At 46.0% G+C, this 27,622-nt stretch overlaps 1 protein-coding gene across 1 annotated transcript in view; it reads right to left on the bottom strand.

Moving 5' to 3' along the window:
* Positions 1 to 1,777: 1,777 nt before the first annotated feature.
* LOC142566852 (retinol dehydrogenase 5-like) overlaps positions 1,778 to 27,622 on the bottom strand; it is a 38,785-nt gene continuing 12,940 nt past the window's right edge. Inside the window, exons 3-5 of the mRNA XM_075677753.1 lie at positions 23,357 to 23,539; positions 14,213 to 14,345; positions 1,778 to 2,815 (exon numbers count right to left, since the gene is read on the bottom strand). Of these exons, the coding sequence (XP_075533868.1) occupies positions 2,449 to 2,815; positions 14,213 to 14,345; positions 23,357 to 23,539 (683 nt within the window). The 3' untranslated portion in view covers positions 1,778 to 2,448. The remainder of the gene's footprint in view (positions 2,816 to 14,212; positions 14,346 to 23,356; positions 23,540 to 27,622) is intronic.

The following is a 27,622-nucleotide window of genomic DNA, read 5'->3' as shown; positions in this document are numbered from 1 at the left end:
AAGGACAAGGACTGCGGGAGACGACATACACAGCGCTGTGTATGTCGTCTCCCGCAGTCCTTGTCCTTCGCGCTGTACGTTATTTTTGAGCTTTCAGTGAAATAGGCAGTCTTGTGGCTTGGATTTGTCAACCGGGACATCATGGCTAGTGTGGCCGCGGTGGAAATCAAAAACAAAACAACTACATTTGCATTCGCTCTACTAACCTTCTTAAGACGATGCGCCGTCCCATGCAAGTAGTGCACGACTTTCGCCTACTAGAGCCGTGTTCAGGAGCATTACCTCGAGTACGTACCAGTTTATGTAAGAAACGTCCTCAGGCAGCCCTCCGCAACGGAAACATGCGAAGCCTTCGAGTATCTAGCTGAGGACAAACCTTCCTGCTGCTGCACTTATATCAAGCAAATGGTCCGAGCTACGACCTGTGACGCAGCGCTGAGAGTTTCCGTTGCGTTTACAACTTCAGCCGACTCCAACTATTGACATTCACTCAGTGTCTTATCCTTTTCCTCCCCTTTCCTTTTCCACCAGTGCAGGGTAGACAACAGGGCTCAGTCCTGGTTAACCTCCACGCCTTTCCTTTGCACTTTTCTAGCCCCTATTCGTTTATCGGTCTTTCCCCTCAGCCCTCTCTACTCCGGTGGCGGCTGCGTGGGCCCCAAGCTATTTGCGATGGGGACAGCGTGCTGATATCTTCTTGGGCGCTGTGTTCTCGCCACCTAGTTGGCGTTGAAGCAAGAGGCAGCACGAAGGTCAATTCCTTCGCTGCTGCTTCCGCGCTTCCTGACCCCTGCAGCGTTTTGACATTGATACCATGCTCGTTAATTTATTTAGTAAGCGAATGCTTACAAATTTATACGGTCGATAAAACTGCTATCTTTACTTCGTATAGCTGTACACTAATTCGTTATCGCAGTCAATGCTTCGCCTTTCGCGCGGTACTGCGACTTTTTTGCATCCAATCTCATTTCCATTTATTTATCGTTTTTTAAGTTCAATTAAGAACTGCAGATAATTTCCCATATGCTGTCAGTGGTGTCGTTTTTTGTTGGCTTCTGATGATATCACTATATATGCAGGGTGTTTCAGCGAACACTTTAAAATATCTTTAAAGGTTGCCTGTGGCAGACATCACAACTGTAGTTCATGAGCTGGTCTACTCGAAGCGGCGGGCAATACTTGCACAAAAACATTGAGATGCAAAATCGACTAATTAATGAAAATTCACTAATTCAGTTTTTAAGTAATTACATTATGGCCTATATTGTAATTCACAAATTCTAGCCGTGGAGTTCGCAAGGCGGATCCACTTGGAAGGAATTTTCAATATGACACCAGCTTCGATATATAAATTCCAGAAGTTTGCGGAGAAATGCATTGGCGTTCCCTTTAATTGGTTAACAGAAGGTCGTTTCATGCACTGAGACACACAAGTAACTGGAACGCCAACGCATTTCTCTTCAAAGTTCGGGAATTTATATTTCGAGACTGGTGCCGTCCTGAGAATTCATTCCAAGTGGATCCGCCTTGCGAAGTCCACTGCTAGAATTTGTAAATTGCAGTGTGGCTCATAAGATATATAGCTAAAAAGTTAATTAGTGAATTCGTACCAAATTTGGAGAGTGTGCGCTGAAACACCTGTGTATATATATATATATATATATATATATATATATATATATATATATATATAGATATATATATATGCAGGTGCTGTAAATGAGTACATTGCTTTCTTCAGTTGTATTTCAAAGGAATCAGGGAGGCGAGCGCGGAATTCGTAACCAAGTAAGTTTATTGAGAAACGGCGCTTACAAATACATTAATAAGCTGCAAATTTAGCTCAGGTGGCCTCCCGTGTGTTTTCTTTGTTGTTACTGTTTACGCTATGGTTTCGCAAGTAAACATATGTAGTCTTGTCCAATTCAGTTTTGGTAAGGTGTTCTCGTTATTGATTAGACGCGCCGGGGTGGCTCAATCATGGATACATGACGCTTTGCTGCTCAGGTAGCGAGTTTGATTGCCGGCTTTATTTCTACGCCTTATTCGAAGTCACTCGAAACACTTGAAACTGCTTAATCTCGAAATATTTGACCGCTTTATTTTCGAGAAAATAAAGCGAAATTGCTTTATATCTGCGAAATGAAGCTGTTTGGAGTCTTGCGTCCCCATGTTTCTCGTCAGGTGATTTTAGTCTCGCATACGTCTTTTAAGTTGCAGGCGTAGTTCCTTGAATGTTATTTTTGTGCACATTATTGATGAACTTTGGCTTTATCTTTGTTTAGGTTCGTGGGCGACATGTAAACATATATTGGCATAATATGCGAGCACAAAGCAGGGTTTCAGCTCGACTGCTAGCCCAGCTTTTCTGAGTGGTACCTGTAGGCTCGTGTAGCAGTGCTAACGAAGTTTCTGTTGAAATGTTTAACCGCTAATGCAAACCCTTCCCTATTTCACTTTGAGCCCCTCAAGGTACGTTCTCGCTTTTTCTTTTACACCATTCGACTTAGCCACGGTGAAGAGCACGTAGTCTGCGACCTCTGACGGAAGTACGTAGTTCAGGAGGCGCACCACCCTGTCCGCAGTTCCCCCAGTCCTGTAATGCACCTTAGGATGCGCTTCCTTGAGGGCGGAGACCATGTCCCTAACCACTTCGCACGGATCGTCTCGCAGAAGGCCCTCCGTGAAGATTCTGGCACGGACCTTGAGTTTTGACACTCTCGCTGGGTCGACGTCCTTGCGCACTTCCGAGGGGAGGCTTGCGACGAGCTCATCGACACGTTGGGCCATTACATCCGGGTCAGATATCGCGCTCCTGGAAGAAGTAATCAGAAGGAGCAGAACTGACTGGTTACCTCCTTACGCGCATAAAACAGCTGGGACACCTTGGCATATCATGAGCACGCGCACACTCGCACAGGGATACGTGAAACGATATTGCCAAATCGTTTGGCGATAAGAATTCGCGGATGGCTGCTGCAAGTTGACGCCTTTCTTTGTCGTCCCTTCTAAGACGCAGCCACCGGGTTTGTTATGTGCGCAGTCGCTGATCCCCAGTGCTAAAGGCGAGGGCGCATATTAAAAGCAAGCAGAATTATAGAAAAAGGGTTCGTCCTGAAAGCGCCTTTGTCTGTACAATTGTGATCGGTCCAATAATGCGCCCCTGGCGGCTGAGTATGAACGTGGGGGCTTCATTCCGATAAGATAGAAATGTAAAGACGCCCGTCTACGGAGATTTTGAGACTCAGTAAGAACGCCTGTTAGTTGAAATTAATCAGGGGTGTCAAATACCACGTTTAGCAATGTCCGCGCGTAAATTTGGTATTTAAAGCACCATCAGTTATTCTGAACCATTTCCGTACTGCAGGAAACGACAAAAAGTGCGTCAACTTTGTCAAAAATTTACAGAAACATGGCGCCATTAAGACTACAGCTTATTAGTGAGAAAGGTTGACTGATACCTGCTGCGTATGTAGTGTTGTGCCTGGCGGCTGTTCAGAGGGGGGATTGCCACCCCGGCGACATGCAGTTGTCACGCTTCACGCTACCGTTCTTCATACCTGTATAAACACCATAAATTGGCCTGTCCACGCCGGAGTGGAAGTCCCTGAAAGGCTACGCTTCTTCACACCTGTCAGCCGCACAAATTGGCAGGACCACGCCGGAATCGGAGTCAGCGGACGTTCCACATCTTTCCCTGTTTGTGCCAAGTGAGCAGCGTGCGTTTCCTACAAAGCTCCTTTCGGTGGAAAAGGGCAACCGACCTAAGACGTCATCGGTCATCCAACCCCACCTCTTCCCCGACGCCGGGATTCGTCTCCTGGCGCGATCTGTCTCCTGACGCCGGATTGGTGGAAACCATTAATAATGACGACGCAGACATAAAAATCATATCCAGACGGCCGGGAGAGGAGGAGGACGCTCAGAAACAGTGTGACATTCGGACATGCTAAGGGCCGATTTATGCTCGAGCCGCCCATTGCCGCAAGCCGCAAGCCGCACGGTCCGCCAGTAATGGCCGAGCTGACGTCACGAGGGGTGGTCGTGAACTTTTGCCTCCGTGCGGCGACCGCACAAATATGGCGCTGGTTTGAGGCAAAGCAGAGCGCGAGGCCTAGGCCCCTAGGCTGCAGCGGCAATTTGTTTTTTGTGTGGTTTATTGTGATCATTGCAAGATCTATTCAGCACCTGCAAAGCTATTTGTCGAACGCAGCAAGCCGCTGTACCCTTCCTGACCTCTTCAGTACGTGCGATCGCCAAAGGAAACAGACGGATGTGTGCTATGTTTACGCAAGGGTCGGAAGGAATGAAGCCGCCGATTTTGTGTGTTTGACCCCGTTTTCTTGCATGTACATTACAAACGCGAAGGCCATCGCATACACCTGCATTTTAAGAATGACAGCATGTTCGGCACGAGCCAAAATCAAAAGATTGCGATCGCCCACCTCAGCGCATGGTGTTCGTAGGTGTGTGTGCGCGCTTCATCGCTACGAAGATTGTATTTGTATGTTTGTTCAGTGCTGGTTTGTGTTTAAGAAGTGACGATACTATGTGTAGCGATGAGCTTCATTTGCTGTTTGTGTCTTGCTTCGTGTCAGCTTTTTTCCGGGCTGCGATGCGCATTGGTGACCGCGATGTACTGTGATGTGTACGTGCAATGTGTCACAGTGGTACTAGGTGTATAAGTGTTCGTTTTATGAAATATGCACATGCTCTGAACGGAGCCGTGAATAAGCGTTGCGGGCGAGTTTTGGTTCCGGCCCTTTCTGACTCGTTCACGTATTTTTGTGTTTTTCAGAAGTTTTTCTGTGCTATGAAGGTGTTTATAATCGATGAGGGTGATATAGGGAACAGCTTAAAAGTTATTTGCGTACATGCGCGCTGCCATGAAATGTGGACGCGCTTATGCACTGTTCTCATGAACGCAAATTTCGGGCACTCTTCATTTTTGTCATGTGGACATTGGTGTGAACTGCAGAAATCCTGAGGCGTATTTCTAGATAAAGCAAAGTATACAGTTTTATACTGAAGGATGTGAGCGCCCTGAATGTGCAAGAAATTCTGCTGCTTGTCGTTAGTGTCCGAGTACACACTGTTTGTGCCAACACCAGTGGCACGGCATGATGAGCATATAATGTATGAAAACTAGATACTTCCTTTTGATTCTTGACAAACTGGCATATTTTGATAAAAAGCCATATGCACGTAAAAACGCGTGAAGACGACAAAACAACTGGTATGATTAATATATGATTCGAGGCACGCACATACCCAGGATTTTTTTTCCGGAATATCTTCCCAAGCCTCCACGATCTCCTCGTAATCTTTGCGACTTTCCTCTACAGCCTCGATGATCTCCGCCTTATTTAGCTGCTTCCCACAATCAATCGCGAATTCCCCGCATATCGCGTCTATGTCAGTTCTGCACAAATTCCTCCAATCCATGGCTACCTCTCTTTTGCCGACAAGTTTCTCAAGAAATTAGGTAAAGCAAGGTATCTTCAACAAGGCTTCTAACACCCTTGTTACCAGAAAGAACCACCTTAAGCCTGGCAACTCTCAAGGAGATAAGGCCGTGCACTCACCATGTAGAACTCGAAGCGCTGCGCAGACTATCAAACCGCTGCCAACCAATGTTGCGACTGGAGGTTCGAAGACGTGGGATCCTCTTTCCTCGTGGAGGGGCAAGTGAACGTGAGGTTGGGCCCGATATTCAGGACGTTTGACAAATACGTTTATATTTACATATGTACAAGAAAATGCAAAGTAGTACAGAAAAGTTCAGGATGAAGTTGTAGTCGCAGATCATTTCCGCCTTCCGCTGCACCTTTTATGCCTTGCGTGCTCACTGTTCAGTCACTTCCCCCAATCCGGCGCTAGGAAACCGATGGCATCAGATCCCATCAATCAAGAGGTCGGTTGCCCTTTCCCTCAAAAGGGAATTTGGTCGGAAACGCACGCACATGACTGGGCGCAAACAGGGAAAGGAGGGCAACGTACGCTGACTCCGATCGTATTCTGACAGGGGATGGCTGTACCATTGCACTGACCGCGTCTCCGGCTTGGAAATGCCAATTTGTGCGGCTGGCAAATAATGGCCGCATCACGCTAACTGCTAAAACCTCTCCTGAACGAAGTACTCCCGCGGTGGTCATAGATCATCCGTGTCGAGAACAATTTTGACGAGGCCGTCGGCCCGTTCCCCATAATCTTGCGAGCCGTGATTGAAGGTTGTCGTGGCGCGAACGGCGATCACCACATCAGGCCGCTACCTGTCGCCGCAACGCCGACCACACACTGGCCCAGCCCGGGACCGGTCAGCGAGCCCACATACGAAAAGCTAAAATCAGCCACCGATGGAGGTGTCGTTGCTGTTCGTCGAACCGACGACGATCCTCCGCCGCAGACGAAGACGCCGAAAATCCTGTCTCGAAGACATATCAACGAAATGCCGCCATCCCGACGAAGTATGGAAGCAAAGAATACGCCGATGAAAGACGACCTGACGACGCCACATATCAGCCGGGTCAACGATTGCAACGCAAGACAAAGAACTACCGACCTCGACGTGTTACTCGACGGCCACGCAGTCACCGCCTTAGTGGTCACAGGAGCCGGTTACTACGTCATGAGTGGACCCATCGTCGCCCAGTTGAAGAAAGTTAAGACTACATGGGAAGGCCCTCAAGTTCGGACCACTGGAGGACACCTCATTACGCCGACTGGAATCTGCACGGCAAGAAATACCTCTCATGACCAGACTTACCCTGCCACCTTCGTTATCCTCCAACAGGGTTCACGAGACGTCCCCCCCCCCCCCCCCCATTCTCGGCATAGATTTCCTGAAGCAACATGGTGGGGCAGTCATCCGCCTAAGTCCAAGTCGATAACGCTGTCGGAAGACGAAGCGATACCACCAGAGCGCTCTCGAAGTCACCACGCCTTGAGTGTGCTCGAAGATTAAGTGAGCATCGCGCCTCGCTCCAGCATTGTTATTTCCGTCGGCACTGAAACACCCGCAGACATAGAAGGCGTCATCGAGGGCGAGCAACGTCAACTGCTCGACCGTGAAATTTGCGTCGCAAGAGGGGTCGCTGACTGCATGGACGGAAAGCAGAAGTGATGCTAACGAACTTCAGCAAGGAGTTCAAGCACATCAACAAGGGCGCGACAGCCGCGTACATCAAGGAAATTGTGGAAACCAGCAGTGCATTTGTCCTCTCGGATTCTGCCGCATCTTCCCCGACCACCATAATTCCCGAACCAGACTCGACATAAATCGAAGTCTCCCCATGAGTAAGCAGCAACATCTCAGAAATCTTCTCCGACGATGCAAAGACTGCTTTTCGACGTCGTCTAGGATTAGACAAACACCAGTCGCAAAGCTTCGCATAATAACCGAAGAGTGCGCTCGGCCACTCAGCCAGAGCCCTTACCGAGTTTTAAGGTTAGAACGTGAAGCTATAAGACAACTAGTCGAGAAAATGCTGCGCTACGACATGATCCAGCCGTGAAAAAAGCTGTAGGCATCTCCTGTTGTCTTGGTGAAGAAAAAGGACGGAAGTCTACGTTTCCGCGTCGATTATCGTCGACTTAGGCGGCTTTCGACAGAGCTAGAGGTCATGAAGTCATCGAGGCTCACTCTGAAGCTTGAAAAGTTCTGCTTCACTTACGATGAGCTGCTGTTCCTGGGCCTCGTCATCAGCAAATCTGGAGTCCGCCCCAACCCGCAGAAGACAGCTGAAATCACACAGTCCCAGCAGCCCATCGACAAAAATGCTGTGCGTAGATTCCTTGGCATGGTGTGGCTACTACCGGCGCTTTCTCAAGGAATTTTCACGCATCGCTGAGCCGCTGACACAACTAACTAAATGTGATGTCGAGATCAAGTGGCAAACGCCGTAGGTCGACGCGCTTCATGAACTCAAACGACACATGCAGTCGCCACCAGTACTTGCGCACTTCGACGATGACGCCGATACAGAAATCCACACTGACGCTAGTAGCCTAGGTCTCGGTGCCGTCCCAGTCTCTTGGAAAGACGGACTTGAACAGGTGATAGCTTATGCTAGCCGGTCGCTGTCAAAAGCGGATTATTCTACGACCGAAAGGAATGCCTCGCCATCACTTGGGCTACAGAGAAATTCCGCCCTTGCCTATATGGCAGGCCGTTCAATGTTGTCAGCGACCATCACGCGTTGTGATGGCTAGCGAAATTAAAGAACCCTTCAGGACGCCTGGCGCGGCGGAGCCTCAGACTGCAAGAATATGACATTACTGTAATATACAAATCGGGACGAAAACATCCTGATGCTGATTGTCGTCATGCGCCCCCATTGGCGCGCTGCCGCAAGATGACGAGAATGACGACGCCTTCCTTGGAATAGTAAGCGCGGAACATTTCGCTGAACAGCAACAAGCAGACCTGGAGTTAAGAAGCCTCGTCGAGTATTTGGAAGGGAACACCGACGTTCTTCTGAGGCCATTTAAGCGAGGGTTGTCTTCATTCTTCCTTCAAAACAAGCTACTCGTAAAGAACTTCTCACCTGTCCGCGCCAACCAGCTTCTTGGTGTTACCTCAGAGCTGCGTCCACAAGTACTGTACGCCCTAGATGACGATCCGACCGCTGGACACCTCGGATTCACCCGGACGCTATCGAGCATATAGGGAAGGTATTACTGGCCGCACCTGACCACCGACGTCGCCCGTTACGTGAAGACAAGTCGAGAGTGTCAGCGACGCAAGACACCACTGACAAGGCCAGCGGGATTACTACAGCCGATCGAGCCTGGATTTGTTGGGACCCTTTCTAACGTCAACATCTGGAAATAAGTGGATCATCCTGGCTATGGACTACCTGACCCGCTTCGCTGAAAAGAAAGCTCTGCCGAAAGTTAGCGCAACCGAAGTGGCGGAATTCTTTGTCGAGAACAGCCTGCTGTGACATGGCGTCCCAGATGTCCTCATCACCTGCCGTAGTTGCTCAGTGGCCATGGTGTTGGGCTGCTGAGCTCGAGGTCGCGGGATCAAATCCCGGCCGTATTTCGATGGGGGCGAGATGCGAAAACACTCGTGAACTTATATTTAGGTGCACGTTAAAGAACCCCAGGTGGTCAAAATTTCCGGAGTCCTCCACTACGGCGTGCCTCATAATCACAAAGTGGTTTTGGCACGTTAAACCCCATAATTTAATTTTTTTAGAAGTCCTCATCAACGACAAAGGAACGGCCCAGGCGGCGGAGACCACACAAGCCATTCTGCAATACAGTCAGATAAGCCACCGGAGGACAACTGCCTACCACCCACAAATGAACAGTTTTACGGAGCGCCTGAATGAGACCGTCACCGTTATGCTAGCAATGTACGTCGACGTCGGACACAAGACCTGGGATACCGTCCTGCCGTACGTAACGTTCGCTTACAACACGGTGGTACAAGAAACAACACAGATCACAGCGTTTAAGCTGGTTGAGGGCAGGAGCCCGACAACGACTCTTGACGCCATGCTGGCGCTTGTCTCCAACGAAGAGAATCTTGACGTCGCCGCCTGTCTCCAGCGCGCCGAAGAAGCCCGACAGCACGCTCGCCTGCGGATCAAGAATCAGCAGAGGACCGACAGCTGACACTACAACATTCCACGACGCTACGTCGAGTACCAGCCCAGTGACCATGTTTGGGTTTGGACCCCAATACGCCGACGAGGACTTAGCGAGAAGATTTTACGCCGCTATTTCGGACCCTACAAGATCATCCGACGCATTAGTGCACTTGACTAAGAGGTCGTACCAGACGGCATTTCTCTGTCACAGTGGCGCCGCTCACGTCCGGAAATAGTCCACTTTGTGCGACTTAAGCCGTTCTATCAGCACTAATGAACTGTGGGACTTTGCGTAGCTGAACTTTGGACTTCGTTTTTTGGACTGTGTTACTTTGGACTTTGTTTCTTTGTTGTTTTGTTACTTTTGTTTAATAAGTGTCCTTTTGTGTTTCGGTGTCCTGTTATATTTGTAGGATCGGGACAAGGCTTTTTAGAGGGGGGCATTGACGCGCGGACTTGTTGCACTTTTTCGGGTGAGCGCTTTTCACCGTCTAATGTTATCACTCAGAGTGGGACGCGCGTGCATGTATCGGAAGTTTCCTTAATGTTATCGATGGTTCTATCCGCTGTCTGTTGTCACCGAAGCTTGTGTTGTTCTATTGTTGATCTTATTGCATGGATGCGCGACGCGAATGGTGCAGAACTTTCTAGAAGACACGCGGGCACCAGCGATTACTCTCTAACGTTCGATAGCCCCTGTATAAAAGCCGAGGCTTTGGCCGGCAGATCAGATTTTCGACGATCGCCGACCGTGTTCGCTGCTTTGGCTGTGGTTTGAGTGTAACCTGCTGTTGTGAGCGCAAGTTCGCCCAATAAAAATTCAGTTTTGTCAATCGCAGTTTTATAGTTGTATTGTTCAATGTCACTACTACGTCACACTATGATGAACCGACGAAGCAGGATGCTAAATACGGCTGCGTCCTTTACACCAAACAGGCTAAAACGAATGGTTTCACGGGCGGAAGGAGCGACGGCCACTGAAAGGTTAAAATAAAACAGTAGCGCACGGAAGCAATACCACTGAGTGCAAAATTTCTCGTGCTTTCAACGCTTTAGTAGCCGCTACGCTCGCGAGGGGGCGCTGGGAGGGGGGGTGGGAGGTCGTTGAGGTTTGATTAACCGAAGTGGCATGCTTTCACGTTCGAGCTAACGCGTTTCTGTTCCATAGCACTGTATTGTCTTGTTTTAAGCGAAAAGTCGGATTAACTGAGGTCAAATTAACTGGAGTCGACTGTGTAAAATTCGGGTTAACGGACGACACTGCCACGCAGCGACCGACTTAGCAGGTGAAGTCGGTGCATGGAACGCCGTACAGAATTTACGACTTTACCAACCTTACGGCCGGTATTGTACACGTAGATACCCGGCATGCTATGGCTGCACGCAGCTGTAGGCCGGCACGTCGTATTTCTGTGAAGAAACGCCAGAGAGGAACACAAGAAAAACAAGAACGCGGTACCTTACCATGTCCACCCCCCACAACGGCGGCCGAAAAACAGCGTCGCCTAGCTGCAGCACAACGTTGTCGGCTTTATACAAGTTCCCTATAGGGCACGCGCTGCTAGCGAAGCCGCAGCGAACAAGCAAACAGCCCGGAGAGTGTCAAACTCCAGCCTCACTTCATTCGCCCGCATCGTGTAATTAGCCACTGTCTCGAAGACAGACCACCCAACTCTGATTTACGTCGAACTTGGGACGGGCCTTGCCCAATGTGTACCATCGTACAAGACGGGCGCATTGCACAGCTGTTCATCATCATCATCATCAGCCTGGTTACGCCCACTGCAGGACAAAGGCCTCTCCCATACTTCTCCAACCACCCTGGTCATGTACTAATTGTGGCCATGCCGTCCCTGCAAACTTCTTAATCTCATCCGCCCACCTAACTTTCTGCGACCCCCTGCTACGCTTCCCTTCCCTTGGGATCCAGTCCGTAACCCTTAATGACCATCGGTTATCTTCCCTTCTCATTACATGTCCTGCCAATGCCCATTTCTTTTTCTTGATTTCAACTAAGATGTCATTAACTCGCGTTTGTTCCCTCACCCAATCTGCTCTTTTCTTATGCATTCTGCAAGGCTCCTGCATTCACCTTGTTCAAGTTTTGCTCATCGTCTTGAATTGCCATTTCCCGCATTCCCCGCCTTATCCCTTAACGTTACACCTATCATTCTTCTTTCCATAGCTTGTTGCGTCGTCCTCAATTTGAGTAGAACCCTTTTCGTAAGCCTCCAGGTTTCTGCCCCGTAGGTGAGTACTGGTAAGACACAGCTATTACACACATTATACACATTATACATTATACATTATTATACATATTATACTACACAACAGCACAGCTGTTGTAAACATATTAAACAACGGAATTGTCGAAACGCGAAAAGTCGCCCTACGCACACTTCGCCACTTATAGCTGCAATTGTTGGTTTTCCATTGTCGCGCGATGCTGCAAAGCTTTAGAAGAGCATTCACGAAGACAAAAGACAAATGAGAAAAATAAACCGCAGTGAGTTAATTGCTTGTAATAGGAAATTATATGTGTGGAAGTCCACAAATATGCAGTGTAACGGAAGAAAAGCTTCGTACCTATCAGCAAGTAATTGGAAAAAGCTACGAGCTCGTCTTATGTGCCTGCGACTATGAGGTAAATTCTAGGTTTCCCTTTCAAGTGCTTGAGTATAGTTAGCGTTTTCCTCCTTAGTCTTGTGGCTTTGCTTTTTTTTTTAGCCGAACACGAGACCTTGACTTACTGTAACTTGCAATAGTGGCCGATATGTCACAAGGATGGTGTAAATACTTTCCAACCAACCATTTTCCCTCTTTGCGTAAAGGCCTTTAAGAGGGGCTAGGTGGTGTAACATCACCATATTGGAATGTCCTGCACAGTCTCACCACACTACAGGAAGCAGAGATAATAGAGTTTGCAACATGGTCACCTAGTGCTTGCATCTGTTACACGTGGGGCTGGACATATTCGAAATTAATTTTGCTTCAAATAAACAATTCGAAACAAAATCTTTTATGTTTAGATCCTCCGTACCCCAGAATGGCCAATCCCAAAGACATCGCAGTGCGGTGGCATCGGAAGCAATGACGAAGGACGAAACGAACATAAAGTAAAACTAGCGGTGTTCGGATAGGAAAATAGACAAATCGAATCGAATGAAAATATTCTAAAAAGCGACCCTCGCATATGGAATCGAATACTGAATACTTTGCGACTTCAAAACAATGTGAAATATAAAGTATACATAGAGTTCATCTGATAAACAAGTGTAATTTACATTGTTAGATATACATGCGATCAAGTGAAGAACTTGTAATGAGAAACAACTGATTTCAGTTATCTGGCGCAGCGTGACAATGAAATAAAGAAAGAAAAAACAGCTCGCGCACCTAGAGTGTTGTGTTCATTGAAAGAGATAGGTATGATACTACAGCACTGCATATTGGTTTAAAAGAGTTGCAACTGGGCTCAAAATGGCACAAAAAATGCATTACGCAAATTGATGCTACAATATCACAGACCAGTTAAGGGCGAGGGACCCTAATTGAATAACGCAAAGTTGTTGTAGAGGTGTTAGCTGCGGCATGCCTTCGCTGAGGATTTGGTGCCTCTGTGTAGCAGGATCTGGTGCTCTGTGTGCCTCTGTGTGCCTCTGTGTGCCTCTGTGTGCAGGAGAACCATTTAGAACAGTTCCCGCTTCCATCAGTCGTTCTCTCCCCCCCCCCTCCGCCCAACCGAAACACCAATGAGCGGTGTCGCTTATATTCGGACAAGGAAGAATATTTGACGTTTACGGATATTGAATTATCAAACCAAATAGGAATTGCAAATATTATTAGATTCGCATTCGAGATATGAAATGTTTGAGCACCTTCTAAATAAAATGATTCGTAAAATATGCCTGAACACGCTCCGTACAGACACGACGCCATTTGTCTAGTGTCCAAAATTTTTGCCTTGTTGCAAGGCTGACTTTTTCAGATTTTGTGCTAGTAGATACCACGGTGGCTCGCGCGAGGTTAGTTTAAAGAAAAAGGAGTGATCATGCGCTCGAACTGCTTTATGCTGGAGTCACCAGGTGAAGCGGTCGAGCACGTCGCTAGATTTGCATCCTTGTGTGCCCTGATTCACTCTGTATAGTTGCAACGGGTGGAACATCCAATATGGCTGTGCCGTGAAGCGATGATCCCATCCTTCCAATAGCGCAGATTACCACAAAAGATCAGGATACATGATCATCATTCCTTTTCTTCGTCGTCTTTCTTTGCCTGCTCAAAATAGCAGGCCAGGGGAGGTATTCTGTAAGAGTCCACCCAGTGGACATGTGCATTTTGTCTGCTGTTGAAGTGCTCATTGGCTGTCGCGCCTCGCTGTCGCGGATGCGCTGCCCAGCCCAGCCAATCACAACTTCAACAGGAGATGAAATGCAGATATCTACTAAGTAGACTCTTACAGAATACCTCCCCAGAGCAAGCTATTGCTCCGACGAACCTCTCCGCCTGTCTGTAAATAAATTTCTCTCTTTCTTTCTTTAGGAAATGATACAGTGACGCCGCTGCCACAATGGCAAAGTGCAGTACTTCTCTGAAGTGCCCGAATACTTTACCTGTACGCAGTCGGTTCAATGGTGATAACTCGAACACTTGCCGCCTTTAACGTTCGACGGAGTCCATCTGCTAGGGAGACACATGCGTGCTTCGACATGCAGTAAGGCACTGCCAACGAAGCCGTCATGCGGCCTGCAGTGAAGAAAAAGAAAAGCAGATGAAATACACGTTTCGGTCCTCTGTACTTTGCTCATGCCACCACTCTCCTAAGCAACAGAATCGTCACAAACATAATGCCAGTAGGAAAGAAAACAATCGAGCGGAAACATGCACGCTTGCATACTGGACTTGTACACTTTACAGAAGAAAGTAGCCAATGAAAATTATTCCATTTAAAGTGCAAGTGATTGCAGTGCCTAATTACTGACCGAAGAAAGCGAATGAACAATTATTAAAAGGAAATTGATTACTTTTTTTCTTACCTCCTTGCCCGCTTTTATTAACTACGCGCAAATTCAGTGAATAGAACGAGCTGACCTGGCTGTTTCAATGCATTCAGTCCGGCCCTTCACGCGTTGTTTACGTTCAGGAAAAATTTCTTCTCGAAATTTGTGCTGGTCGTGTGCCCTCATGTTCTTGTGAAGGCATCAGCAGCAGCACTGAAAACTCGCTTGATGTGCGCGCTGGAGGAAGGGGCAGTGTTCTTACGTACGAAGAAGATGGTGCTGGCTTAATGCCATGATGCTTGCGCGTGTCTCCTCTATCAAGCGCAGCGTTTCATCGTTGCTGGACAAGGGAAAAGCGCTCCTGCTAGCGCCAGTCAAAAACTGAAAAGTCGTCCATAGGTTATCTTTTGGCAAGAGAGTCCGAAGTGAGCATTGCTGCCGAGTCATAGAAGCACCATTTCCACTTGTCGGCCACCATCTGGTAGACTTCCTCCCGCGCCCTTTGCTCTATCGTCATTTAAACATAGAAGCGGGTTTCTTTGTGGAAGAATCCGTGAGCAGCCACCTGCGAGCAGGAAAAGGCGCTCCTATCTTCATCGCTAGTTATAGGCGCCTCTGTAACCTGTTCATTACTACTTCGATTGGAGGTATCGTGGCTGCTCTGGGTACTGTAAAGGTCAGCATAGAATTCTTCCGCTGCTTTTACTATACCTTCGAGACTACTGATGATATTACCCTGCTCGTCTTTCAGTGCAGATATCTTGGTTTGTCCAATGCCAAGTTTTCTTCTCACTGATTTTAGGCTGCATCCATTTTTTTACTGCTTCCTCAGTCTTTCTCACGCTATAATTTCGAATATCTCTTATTTTCTCCCTATCGATTAGTTTTGACAGTTCCGCGAATTCTATCTGATCTCTTGAGTTGGACACTTTCATTCAATGTCGTTTCTTTATTAGGTCCTTTATTATTTGGGAGAGCTTACCTACTGGTCCCTCCCTGCCTTTCCGTCTTCCCTTCTCTCTCTCTCTCTCTTACCTACTGGTCGCCTTGGTGCCTTACCTCCCACTTCAATTGCTGCTTCTGAAGCCAGCTTTGGTAGGGTTTCATTCATTGCCTCTATGTCATCTTCATCTCTCTGTTCTAAGGTTGCATATTTGTTTGCAAGTGCCAACATAAATTGCCCTGCTTTTGCCCTTACTGTGTATAGGTTGGCCTGTTTCTTCTTGACCAATGTTACTCTTTCTCTCTTGAAATTGAGGTGAATCCTAGCTCTCACTAACCTAAGAGCACTGCACTTTACCCTACCTAACACTTCAACATCCTGCACTACGCTGCGATGGGCAGAAATTATTAAATCAATTTGATTTCTTTTTTCATTATTGGGGATTTTCGCGTTCTACATTTTGTTCGAACGCTTCCTGAAGAAGGTGTACATTATTCGCAGCTGATTCTTTACCGCGAATTCTACCAATATCTCTCCTCGAGTGTTTCTAGAATCCAGGCTGTAGTTGCCAATTGCTTGTTCACCAGCCTGCTTTCCCCCTACTTTTGCAATGAAGGCGCTCATGAATACAATGTACTGAGTTTGCGCTTTGCGCATCGCTAATTCAACATCTTCATAAAACTTCAATTTTTTCATCCTCGTGTGTGGAGGTTGGGGCGTAGGTTTGTACTACATATATTGTATGCCTCCTAATAAGCTTTATTACGGCTACTGCTACCCTCTCTATAATGCTTTCGAATTGGTTGATGTTGCCCGCTATATTCCTATGGATTAGGAACCGTACTCCGAACTGCTTCTTATCTGGTCGTTCTTTATAGCAGAGGACGTGACCATTTGTGAGCAGTGTATAAGCCTCACCAGTTCTTATAACCTCACTAAGGCCAACGATATCCCAAACAATGCCTGATAGTTCCTCAGAGTCCTGCTAGGCTTGCTTCAGCCGAGAGGATTCTGCTCTTAAACGTGGCAAGCGTCAGCTTCCATTGGCGGCCTGTCCGGGTCCAGAGATTCTTAGCACCCTCTGCTGCGTTACAGGCCGACCACCGCCTTGGGCAAGTGCTCCGCATCTGCTGGGGTCTAAGGGTCATTGGTTAAGCGAATGACTCGTTTGGGAGGGAGTGGCCGAGTACTGCACTAGGGAGGCCAATTCCTGTTCTGGTGAGGGAGTGTCTTGTTGAAGTTAAGTGGTCATGCCTAATTTGGTTGTAACTGGATTGCTCTCGGCGTTTTTTCCGGTCTCTCCAAGACTAGACACACTGCTTACTACTCCAAGACTGGAGCTGAAGTGTACTGGGGGACGCGAATTCGAGCTTCTCACCTTCAGAAAAAAAAAGGAAAAGAAAAGCACGAGGATTCAAACTTCTGACTGTGGCAACGGAGCATCCAAGCTAGCTCAGTCAAACAACCCTGCGGGCTGTCAGGCCATCTTATGTCGGAGAATTCCAGCCCAGAGGATATTACATGCCTGAAAACATGCTTGAATTATCCGCGATATATTGGTTTGGGGATCATAAGAGGTGGCACAACGTAGTATTTCGCAGTGATTCTAACATCGTGGTTTCGGAGTCTCCCGTGCGCATGCGGCCATGAAGACAACTAGATACATGATATATTTTCGCCAAATTTGAACAGCACTTAAAATGAGCATGGAAAAGGAAAAGAGAGAGAGAGAAAAAAAGATTTCAGGCAGTTACCGAGAATTCACGAGTCGGGTATGTACGGAGGCAATTATTAAGCACAAGCTTAAAGAACGTTAAAAGACGTCGAAAAAGGAAGCAGGATCCAAGCAGGACCAGCTTGCTCGCTTGCTCCTTATTTTGAGGCTCTTAGCCACTATGGGGCCAAAAAGCCGGCGGCTAAAAGGAAAGCGGGATAGGAGAGTGGGGCAGAGAAAACTTAAAAGTGAAAGTAATTCTTCTGTGTTTCTCAATTTTCTGACATGTTTCCCCACAGAGAGTCGCATTGCGTCATCTTTGCGTGGATATCAGTGCCGATTTAAAAATAAAATTGCTTATATAATGGATAAAAGTATGCTTATTTTTATCATTGTGAGTCGCGATTTTTCGACCGCCACAATAATCTCACGCCACATTATCGACGGTTGTCGGTGCCTGTAATGAAGCCATGCATTAGATTGATTTTCACTTGATCGCCACTGTGTGTGCGTGAAAAATTTTATTGTAGTGAGGTCCGGAGGCTCGACGCTCCCACGTTGGCACTGCCAGGCCAAGCCTTTCAGCGACATCACGGGCCCCCTGGACTGCCCTTAGTTGGTCTTGAAACAATGTGCTTTGAATCCTTTTCTCCCACTGTGTCCATTCTTCAACGAGGTTGGGGAGAGTCGCGGGACACCCCGCCAGCATATGTCTGATTCCAATGATGCCATTACAATCATTGCAGTCCATCCTAGTATCCCTATCTAGATATATTTTATTAATGCTGTACGGTGTGGGATATGTACCCGTTTGCAATAAGCGCAGTGAGACTGCCTGAGTTCTGTTCAATTTTGAATGTGGCAATGGGAATTGTCTGCGTCCCAAATAGTTATGTTTGGTAACGTCATTGTATGTTGTTAAATGATCTCTAGATGCCCTGGCTTGATCGTGAACGGCTCGATTGTGACTGTCACGGTTAGCAAGCCCTCGTGCGAAGTCATGAGCAACCACATTGAGGTTTACCCGAGTCTCGTCCACTTTCCCCATATGCGCAGGAAACCATCGGATTTCAGTTCTCATAATCCCAATGGTTTCAAAAAGTTTAGCTGCAACTCCAGCTACGTAGCCTTTATCAAAACACTGTACAGCGGATTTCGAATCACTGTAAATGCAGGCCTACTCATTACTCATGATGGCTAGAGCAATTGCTGCTTGTTCCGCCCCCATGGGGTCCTTGGCAAAAATAGTGAGAGCGTCTTGCACCTTCCCTTGCTAATTTTATACGATGGCCGTATATGCTTCTTTACCTTTCACCCAGGCAGCATCAACTATAGCTGCCACTTAGTTCTGCTGCTCTGTTTCCTGCAAGAGTGCTTTAGCTCTTGCCTTTCTCCTTGCGACATTATATTCTGGATGCATGTTTCTGGGGAGAGGGTTGGTTCTGATCTTGTTCCTAACTTCAGTCCTTAATTCTACTTCAACCTCTATTGGGCTCCTTGATGTATTGAGTTCTGCACCTATTGCCTGTAATATGTTCCTGCCAGCTCGTGACTTTGTCAATCTTTCGTGTTGCGCTAGCTGTTCGGCGTCCGCGATTTCTTCCATTGTATTGTGCACCCCCTAGACTCAGGAGTTTGTCGGCTGCAGCGTTACTGGGTATCCCTAGGGCTACTTTAACGAGCTTCCTGAGCATCACATTAAGTTTGTTACGTTCTGCCTGCTTCCATTTGAATAATACAGCCACATAAGTGACAGAGAGCAAACGCGTGTATTATCCTCAAAGCACTGTCTTCTCCTAAGCCTCTGTGTCTATTGGTAATTCTCCTTAGTAACCTAATGACTTCATCTGTTTTATTCGACATATGTTGTATTGTTCTATAGTTAGCATTGTTTCCGTCTATGTGATACCCAAGAACCTTGATTTTTTCAACTAGCCTGATTGCGGATCCTTCATGAGTGTATAAGCACACTCTTGGCTCATCTTCCAGAATGTAACCTCTTGGTTTACGACCTTTTATGCGATGTTTAATGACTAAGAGTTCTGATTTGGCTGCCGAGCATTTCAACCCCATGTCTTTCAGTGTGTTCTGTATAACATATAAACTTTCCTGTAATCTGGTCTCTGTCCTACATTACCCTTGGCACTCCATATTGTTATGTCGTCGGCATATACCACATGATGTATACCCTCAATTTTCTCCAGATTTCTTGCAACCTTGGACATTGCTAAATTGAATAGCATGGGTAAGAGTACAGCTCCTTGTGGAGTGCCCCTATCTCCCAAATTTTTACCTTCTGATTTAAGCTCACCCTGCATGAGTTGTGCAGTTCGATTTCTAAGAAAGTCCTTAATCATGTTAAAAAGTCTCTTACCTAACCCCATCTCCGAGAGGACGTCAAGTATTGCCTTATGCTTTATACGATCAAAAGCTTTTTCCACATTCAATCCCAAAAGAGCTTTCGCATGCGCTGGGCTGGCCTGTATAAGTTGGTGTTTGATCAGCAGCATATCATCCTGAGTTGATAGCTCGGGACGAAAGCCGATCAAGTTGTATGGGAGGATGTCGTTCTACTCAACGTATTTCGTGAGTCGATTTAGGATGACATGTTCCATAGCTTTGCCTAGACATGACGTTAAGGAAATAGGACGGAGGTTCTCCAGAGTGAGTTGTTTGCCTGGCTTTGGTATGAGGATAGTATTGGCCACCCTCCATTCCTCTGAGTATACCCCTTTTCTCCAACATTCATTGAAGTGTTCAGTTAGATAAGAAATTGATTCATCATCTAGATTTCTTAATATCTTGTTAGTTATTCCGTCAGGACCAGCCGCCGATCTACCATTAAGACTGTGAAGAGCCGCCCTCACTTCACTCTCAGTGAAGTCCCGGTCAAGTTCTTCACATCTCGTCTTCTTCGTTAGGTTGTTTAAGTGGGAGATATTTGGCTGCGAGACTATCCATGATATCCCTCTCTGTTTTATCTTGGCGTTCCTGATGAACCAACTTAGCTACAGCTGTTCTCTTGCTTGTCCTTGTTTCATTCTCGTTGAGCAAGTGCTTGAGGAGGTTCCAGCTACCTCCATGTTTGAGTCTACCATCAGCCGAACTACAGATTTCATCCCACTGTTGCTTCACGAGGGTCTTCGCATGATCATCAATTTCTCTGTTTAATTGCGCTATTTTTCTCCTTAGCCTTCCGTTAAGTCTCTGCGTTTTCCATCTCTGTAATATAGTGTGTTTGGCCTCAATCAGATGCTCCAGTCTGCTGTCCATAGCTTCAATATTTTCCTCTGTCCTGATTTCTTTAGTGGCCTCTTTGACGTCCTCTCTGAGCAGGATGACCCATGTCTGAAGGGGCTCCTGCTCGGCATCTAGAGGCCCCACTTTCCTTATGTTCGCCCTGATTTTTCTGAACTGATCCCAATCAGTGAATTTGAAGATTCTATTTTCCTGTCTCGGTATGCGTATGGTTATGTGTATGATGTAATGATCGCTGCCGAGGTCCAAGTTTGAATTTTCCCAATTGGCTCCTCTTGAATTGTTTTCAAAAGTAAGATCTGGTGTGGAGTCCCTGCTTGTGGACGTGCCACAAGGGGTGGGATACACCGGCTCAGTAATCAAGCATAAACCCAGATCCATGGCAAGACTCCATAGCTCCTCTCCCTTCTTTGTGTTCCAAGTGTATCGCCATGTGTGATAGGGAGCATTAAAGTCCCCTCCAATAATGAGCAGGGAGTTTTTGGTAACCGAAAGCACCTTGTTGAAGAGTGCTGTAAACCTCTGTCTCATGTCGTTAGGACTGCTGTAAATATTCAAGCAGAAAATGCTTTGCGTCTTACCTCTGTTCCTTTTAAGTATTATCTCAACTAGAATAAATTCAAACCTGGAATGTCTAAGGTGAATATCGTGCTCAATGTATGGCAACTTTTTGTCAATGAGGGTCGCCAACCCCCTGCCCATTTTCTTGTCTCTACATATAACTTTGTACCCAGTAAGCATAATTTCGTCCGCTAAGGTTTCCTGAAGCATAATTACCTTTGGCCTGGCGTCAGATGACCTGATCACCTGTCGCAGTGCTGCTTTTTTGTGTTGGAACCCACGACAATTCCATTGCCACACCTTAAATCCATGATTACTGTCCATTGTTATTAGGTGAGGCTGCCTTTCTATAACCCGCTATTTTCTTCTTTGTGATGGCCCCCAACAATCCAGAAATGGACTTTATACTATCCGCCTCCGATGGCAGATACTCATCGTCGTCATACCCTCGCGCCTCCATTTTCCTAAGTCTTTTCTCCGCCGTTAGCCTTCATTTCCACAACTAGACAACTTTATAGTTGGTCGTTTCCACTTTCTCTGTTATCGCTTTAATTGCCTCTTTTATTTCACTTGGGGCTGAGAAGACTGAATCATCCTCGGAACTCACCGCTCTCTTTTTAGGGGCAGGGGAGCTGGATTCCCCTGGATCACTGCTTTTGCTTACAGGTCTATCTATCTATACTCTAGCAGGGCTCGACTGTTCTTTTTTAAGAAGCTCTACTACCTGCCTGGTCAATTCTTCATTAGCTTTTCTTAAAGATGTTATTTCTTTAATTAATTGCTCTGTACTGTGCACAGATGAGTAAATATTTTCGCATTGTATTCTGCATGTGGGCAAATTCATCCTCCAGGCGCTGCTTAGAGTTACATACATTGTGAAGTTTAGGATCCTCCGGAACCAACCCCTCCAAAGAAGTACAGCTCGAGCACGCAACAAAAAATTAACGCCCCGGCTCTTCCTACCTGGATTGAGGCTTGAATGGAGGCATAGTGTGTGCGTGTGTGTGTGCGTGCATGCGTGCGTGTGTGCGTGCGTGCGTGCATGTGTGTGCTATGCAAATGATTAATACTATTTGGCACGCTGCATTTCGTGGCACTCGCAAAATACAAGCACAGGAATTTGTTTTAAATAATGGTAGCATTATTCTCACTTTCAATTACAAAAGAGCGGATTTCGTAATTTCATATTGGCGCCCTTACTATGGCCAATGAACACCACTGTAAAAATATAACTCATCTTTCTTTCTTTCTTTCTTTCTTTCTTTCTTTCTTTCTTTCTTTCTTTCTTTCTTTCTTTCTTTCTTTCTTTCTTTCTTTTCCTGAACAATGAAGTCTGATAAGGCTGTAGTGGTAAATCGGCCGTTTTACAGTCGCAGGATTATTAGTCCCACCTGCCAAGTGACGAGCTTTTGAAAATTTTCTAACGCTGGCGAGATATTAAAAAGATTTCGAGCTCATAAGTGCTTGCAGCAGTGCAAATGGGGCACTCAGGTGGAGCCAATGAGACCGGCACTGAGACCGGTGCTCTACCCAATTTAACATCATGAAATCGCGTGTGTAAATGCTCAAGAGTACATTGCCTCATAGCTAGGCGCTGCGATGGTATCCTAGTACTTTTTACTCGTGAGGCAACACGTGCTACGTGCGCCTTATACTGAACGCTGAGTGAGAGAGAGAGAGAATGAAGCATAGAAAGGCAGGGAGGTTAACCAGGGGTAATTCCGGTTGGCAAACTTGCACGGCGGGAAGGAGCAGAGAGACAATATTGAACGTTGCTAATGTCATTGTGACAAATGGGCAATTACTTATAGTCATCTTTTATACAAGCTTTCTTCAAATGTTGTTCAAGGGGCGTGGACAAAAAGCCCTGAATAGGCTAGGCTATATCCGTATCCTCTAGATAGCGTACCTTGGAAAGTACAGACTGTAAAACAGGGGTACAACTTGAAGATTGGACAAGAAGCATAGAAATCAACAGCATAGTCTCGCGCTGGATAATAAATGTACAATTTATAGCAATAAAAATAATAATACATATTGAAATCGGGAAAAATAATATGCGCATATATAGGCATAATCAAAAACTACAGACAGGTCACCAAAGGGCTGCCTAAAACATGAAGTACAAATCTGCCTCCTAGCACCAGTTAACAAAAATTTATTACGCAGGAATTCGAATGATATGGAGACATCTTCATTTCCGACAGCCAGGCTATGGAATCATAGCTTGGAACTTTTCTCTCGAAGACGAAGCTGGCTTACCTAAATAGCAGAGACTTACCGAACATGCTGGACACAATGACAATCCTCCCTTGCGACTTTTTAAGGAGAGGAAGGAACTTGACAATCACGGCAGCGGCTCCGAACACATTTACTTCGAACAAGGCTCGTATCTTGGCCGTGCTGTGCCATTCCAGCGGACCGACAGTCATCACTCCGGCGTTGGACACCACCGCCCAGAGAGCTGCACAGAGAGAGCAGTACTTTTGTTCAAATGCAAGTAGCTCAAGTCCATATTAAGCTATTGGTTTAGCGCGGCGAAATAGGGTGGGATTGTAGTGTACTTCTCCTGACGTCGGTGACAGATGCATTAGTCCAAACCAGGAGTGACGTGATGTAATTTGCATGCCGTAGTGATCCAGTAGCGACACAACGCACGACATTTATAAATAATGCAGACGCGGGGACACATGTAAATGAATCGCTTGTTGTTTTATTGCCCACTAGGTCAGAACTTAAAAAAGATTACTCACACGAGGTGATGAGTTAGAAAGCAATTGTAACATATGTCCCTCTCAGAAATAACCTGCAAATAACGGGAACCACTCGTGGTGTGATGTTACCATAAAATGGCAGCGACATAATTTCAGCAAAAAAACCAATACCCTCGTTTGCACAGTCCAGGGACCCCTCATGTTGTAACGACACACCTTGCACCAGCTGGTGCAAGAGGTTCAGCAGCGGCTCGCAAGCGTAGCAAAGGAATGGAGAGACACAGCGGCTCTTATTACGATGGTTGGCGCCTCTGTAGGCTGGTGAATCATATGGGCAGCGTCATTAGCGCAATACGTGTCTTGAAAATTACCTTAAGCGCCACGCCAAGCAGCGGTAGGCATGCGCATTGTGTTTTTAACGAATGTCCTTGGTCCGTGGGATATGTACGCGTGTTTGTTTTTTCTTCTTTTTTTCCCTGGAGGTAGCAGTTCTTACAAGCAACTCCTGTAATTAAGTCAAACATGTATGACCTACCTTCAAGTGCAGTGGGAAGGAAAAGAGCGAGGGTTTAATTGTTTGTCCTTTGTCGCCGGCAAGCAATTCTTTGTCACCAACACGCAACAGTTGCTACATGCGGGTGCTTCGAGAAATGTGATGTTTTCGGCTGACTGTTCTAAGGGGCATGAAGATCAACCAAAATGCTCATCCTTCAAGCAACAACGACGCTTTGGCGGCAATTGCAATGTAGCATACCCTAACGTAAAGCAAATCATCCATAAAAGCCGTGTTGCTTTTCTTGAATTACGACGTGGTACACGCTACTGAAAGGAAAAATAAACAATGAAACATGATTATTGTTGTTGATGACATTATCATCATCATCTGCACAAACGGAACATTGCTGAACTACGAATTCTGTTTAGTGTTACAGAGTGAGAATAAAAAATCAGAAAGTTGACACCAAGCCGCTGAGTCATTTACCATTGGGGGGAGAAGACAAAGTGGATACAGCTATCATAGTTTTTCATTTAGTTTAGGCATGGTGACCATAGCGTATACTGCTACCATGGGACCACAGATATCATAAGCACGCGAGCTGAATGTCCGCCTGAACTACGATTTGTCTCCTATTTTATATGTTCACGTGTTAATAGCCATATCTTCATTCGTGTCAATATTTATTAAATAAATAAATAAATAAATAAATAAATAAATACATACATAAATAAATCTTTATGCACCCAGGAACAAGCGGAGGTCTGAATACTGGCGCACATGAGAAATCAATAATAAGTCAAACAACTATGACCTGAGGAACGACGTAAAAATAGAATGAGAAGAAAAGAACAGGATAAGTACACAGTGAGAAAAGTTTGAGCAAGATAGGACAAAATCAAAAAACCGGGTACAGACATACACAATAGGTGATTTACCACACAATGAATAACGGTGCTTGAATACGAATCGTTGGCTAGAAGAGTACCTTCGACGGGGTAAGGTAAAGGAAAGCAGAGAAAAGCTATGAAAAGACAGGATAGGGGTGCAGCTAGAAAGGAAGCCAAGCAGGAAGCACGAAGCTTGGAAGACAACACGCTCCGAATGTGAAAGATATGAAGAGGGAGAAAATCACCGTTGGTAGAGATTTTGCATTCTGTGGTGAGTCGAGTGTCTGCTGAAAGAACCAGGAAAGTGCGAAGGTTCCCTGGTAGCCTTGCTGCTGAACCAGCAGCGAAGCGGACGCTAGTAGAGGCATGCATGAAATAATTCCATGAATCACTCCAGACAAAAGGAGGACGTCGGTACGACCCTGCCCGCAGCTGAGTGACCCGAGTGGGGGATAATTATCCAAACTCGTATAAAGTTGGTGCGCGAGATCAGAGAAGTTTGCACAAACTCGCGAAAATTTCGCGCATATGCTAGATTATTAAACCGTTTGACTTGCTTGTGCCACTCCACACCACAGAATAATAATAATAATAATAATAATAATAATAATAATAATAATAATAATAATAATAATAATAATAATAATAATAATAATAATAATAATAATAATATAAAATAATAATAATAATAATAATATATTTATTATCAAATCTGCAAGTATATGTACAGAAATCGGGTTCGCCTAAGCCATCACAATAATAATAATAATAATAATTAGCTTATTTTATGTCCACCGCAGGACAAAGGCCTCTTCCTGCGATCTCCAATTACCCCTGTCCTGCGCCAACCGATTCCAACTAGCGCCCCCGAATTTTCTAATTTCATCGCCCCAGTTATAGTCTTCTTCCGTCCTCGACTGCGCGTCCCTTCTCTTGACACCCTTTCTGTAACCCCAGTCGCCCACAGGTTATGTAACCTGCGCATTACATGACTTGCCCAGCTCCCTTTCTTTCTCTTAATGTCAATTAGAATATCGGCTATTAGCGGTGAGAACTTGGAGTGGCGCCCTCTCGCGAGTGACGTCATGGCCAGGACGCCGCTCACTGCGGCTCGCTCGGCTGCCGCGCGCCCTCGTTCCCTTCGTCTATGCTTTGGGTATGGGTGGATGGAGCCGTACTTGTTGAAGGATATGTCAACTTCTTTCTGCTTCCATGCCTAAACCACAGTTTCTTCTTCAAAAGCGCGTCAGTCGAGAAAATTTATGGCTTGGATATCGCAAGCTATGTAGCGTTGAAGGGGTCTACTGGTTTTGCAATGCATATATGCGCCGTGTCTGTCCATAAATTTTGAGTAAGAAGAATGTCTGCAAATTCAACACGCGAAGTTGTGTATGACGCTTCGCTAAACACTTAACATTCCCTTAGTATTTATCTATGAAAGACATTGCATTTTACATGGAAGAAAAATCTTGGTAATTGGCGTCAACATATTATCCGTGTTAGAAAGACACTGCCCAGCGGAGCTGTCATCATGATTCGTATTACTCTGGTGAGTTGTTCTTGTCAAGTAGGGCCATTTATTAATGCGTAAAAGAAATTGTTAGGCGCGCATTCTTATGAAAAAGTTTGCTGCTACTTTCACCCCTCTCTGAAACATGCCTCCAAAAACGAGTTGCTCATGGCTGCTAACACAATGGCGCGTCATGTAGAGTATTTGCATAATTAATTCACAAATACCACAGTAGCAATCACCTGAGAAAAATGTTTCGTGGTTAAGACCAAGAACTAATCAATTGCAAGCGATGAAATGTTTCATGGTGGCCCTCAGTAGCCTTTATCGACGATATGGCACACCCCTCACGCAACGGTAGCAACCGACTGTCGTTATGGTGAGGCACACATTGTTCGCGAAATCCATCAGTTCACTACAACTTCGAATTGAAACCATGAAGCACTTTTTTACAGCGCCAATTGGAATGCCTAAAGTATACTCGAGGTACTACAGCGCAGCTTAGGGTGCCTATAAAAGGAAAATTCAAGCGCCTTCTGCCTCACATTGTCTCGATCCAGCCTTGTTTATTTATACAAACGGATAACTATTCGCTTTGTCAGTACATAAAAGAGAACCTCGGCAGCCTTCATAAGCAAGACACCACAAGCCTTACATATTTCACTTGATTTTTTACCCTCCACCGGAAAATTATGACATCTTCAATATGTCCCATACTACTTATGAATGACGCTTCGGCTTCTTTCTGGCTGCAGCCATACGGTCCAAAAGGCATATTTCACTAAAAAATTTGGGCCCAGCAGCCTGTGACAGTTCGCCAAACAGATTCGTCATGTATATTCCTGAAGCAACAAACACCAGTAAATTGCTGAAGTGAGTTGAACATGTAGCACGGGAAAAAAATATATATATTGGTACATTGCTTTCCGTATTCTGC

Source organism: Dermacentor variabilis, unplaced genomic scaffold, assembly GCF_050947875.1.
Source record: "Dermacentor variabilis isolate Ectoservices unplaced genomic scaffold, ASM5094787v1 scaffold_13, whole genome shotgun sequence".
NCBI classification, from domain to species: Eukaryota; Metazoa; Arthropoda; class Arachnida; order Ixodida; family Ixodidae; genus Dermacentor; species Dermacentor variabilis.
Note: the sequence above shows the minus strand (reverse complement) of the source record. Positions and strands in the feature narration are given on the sequence as shown.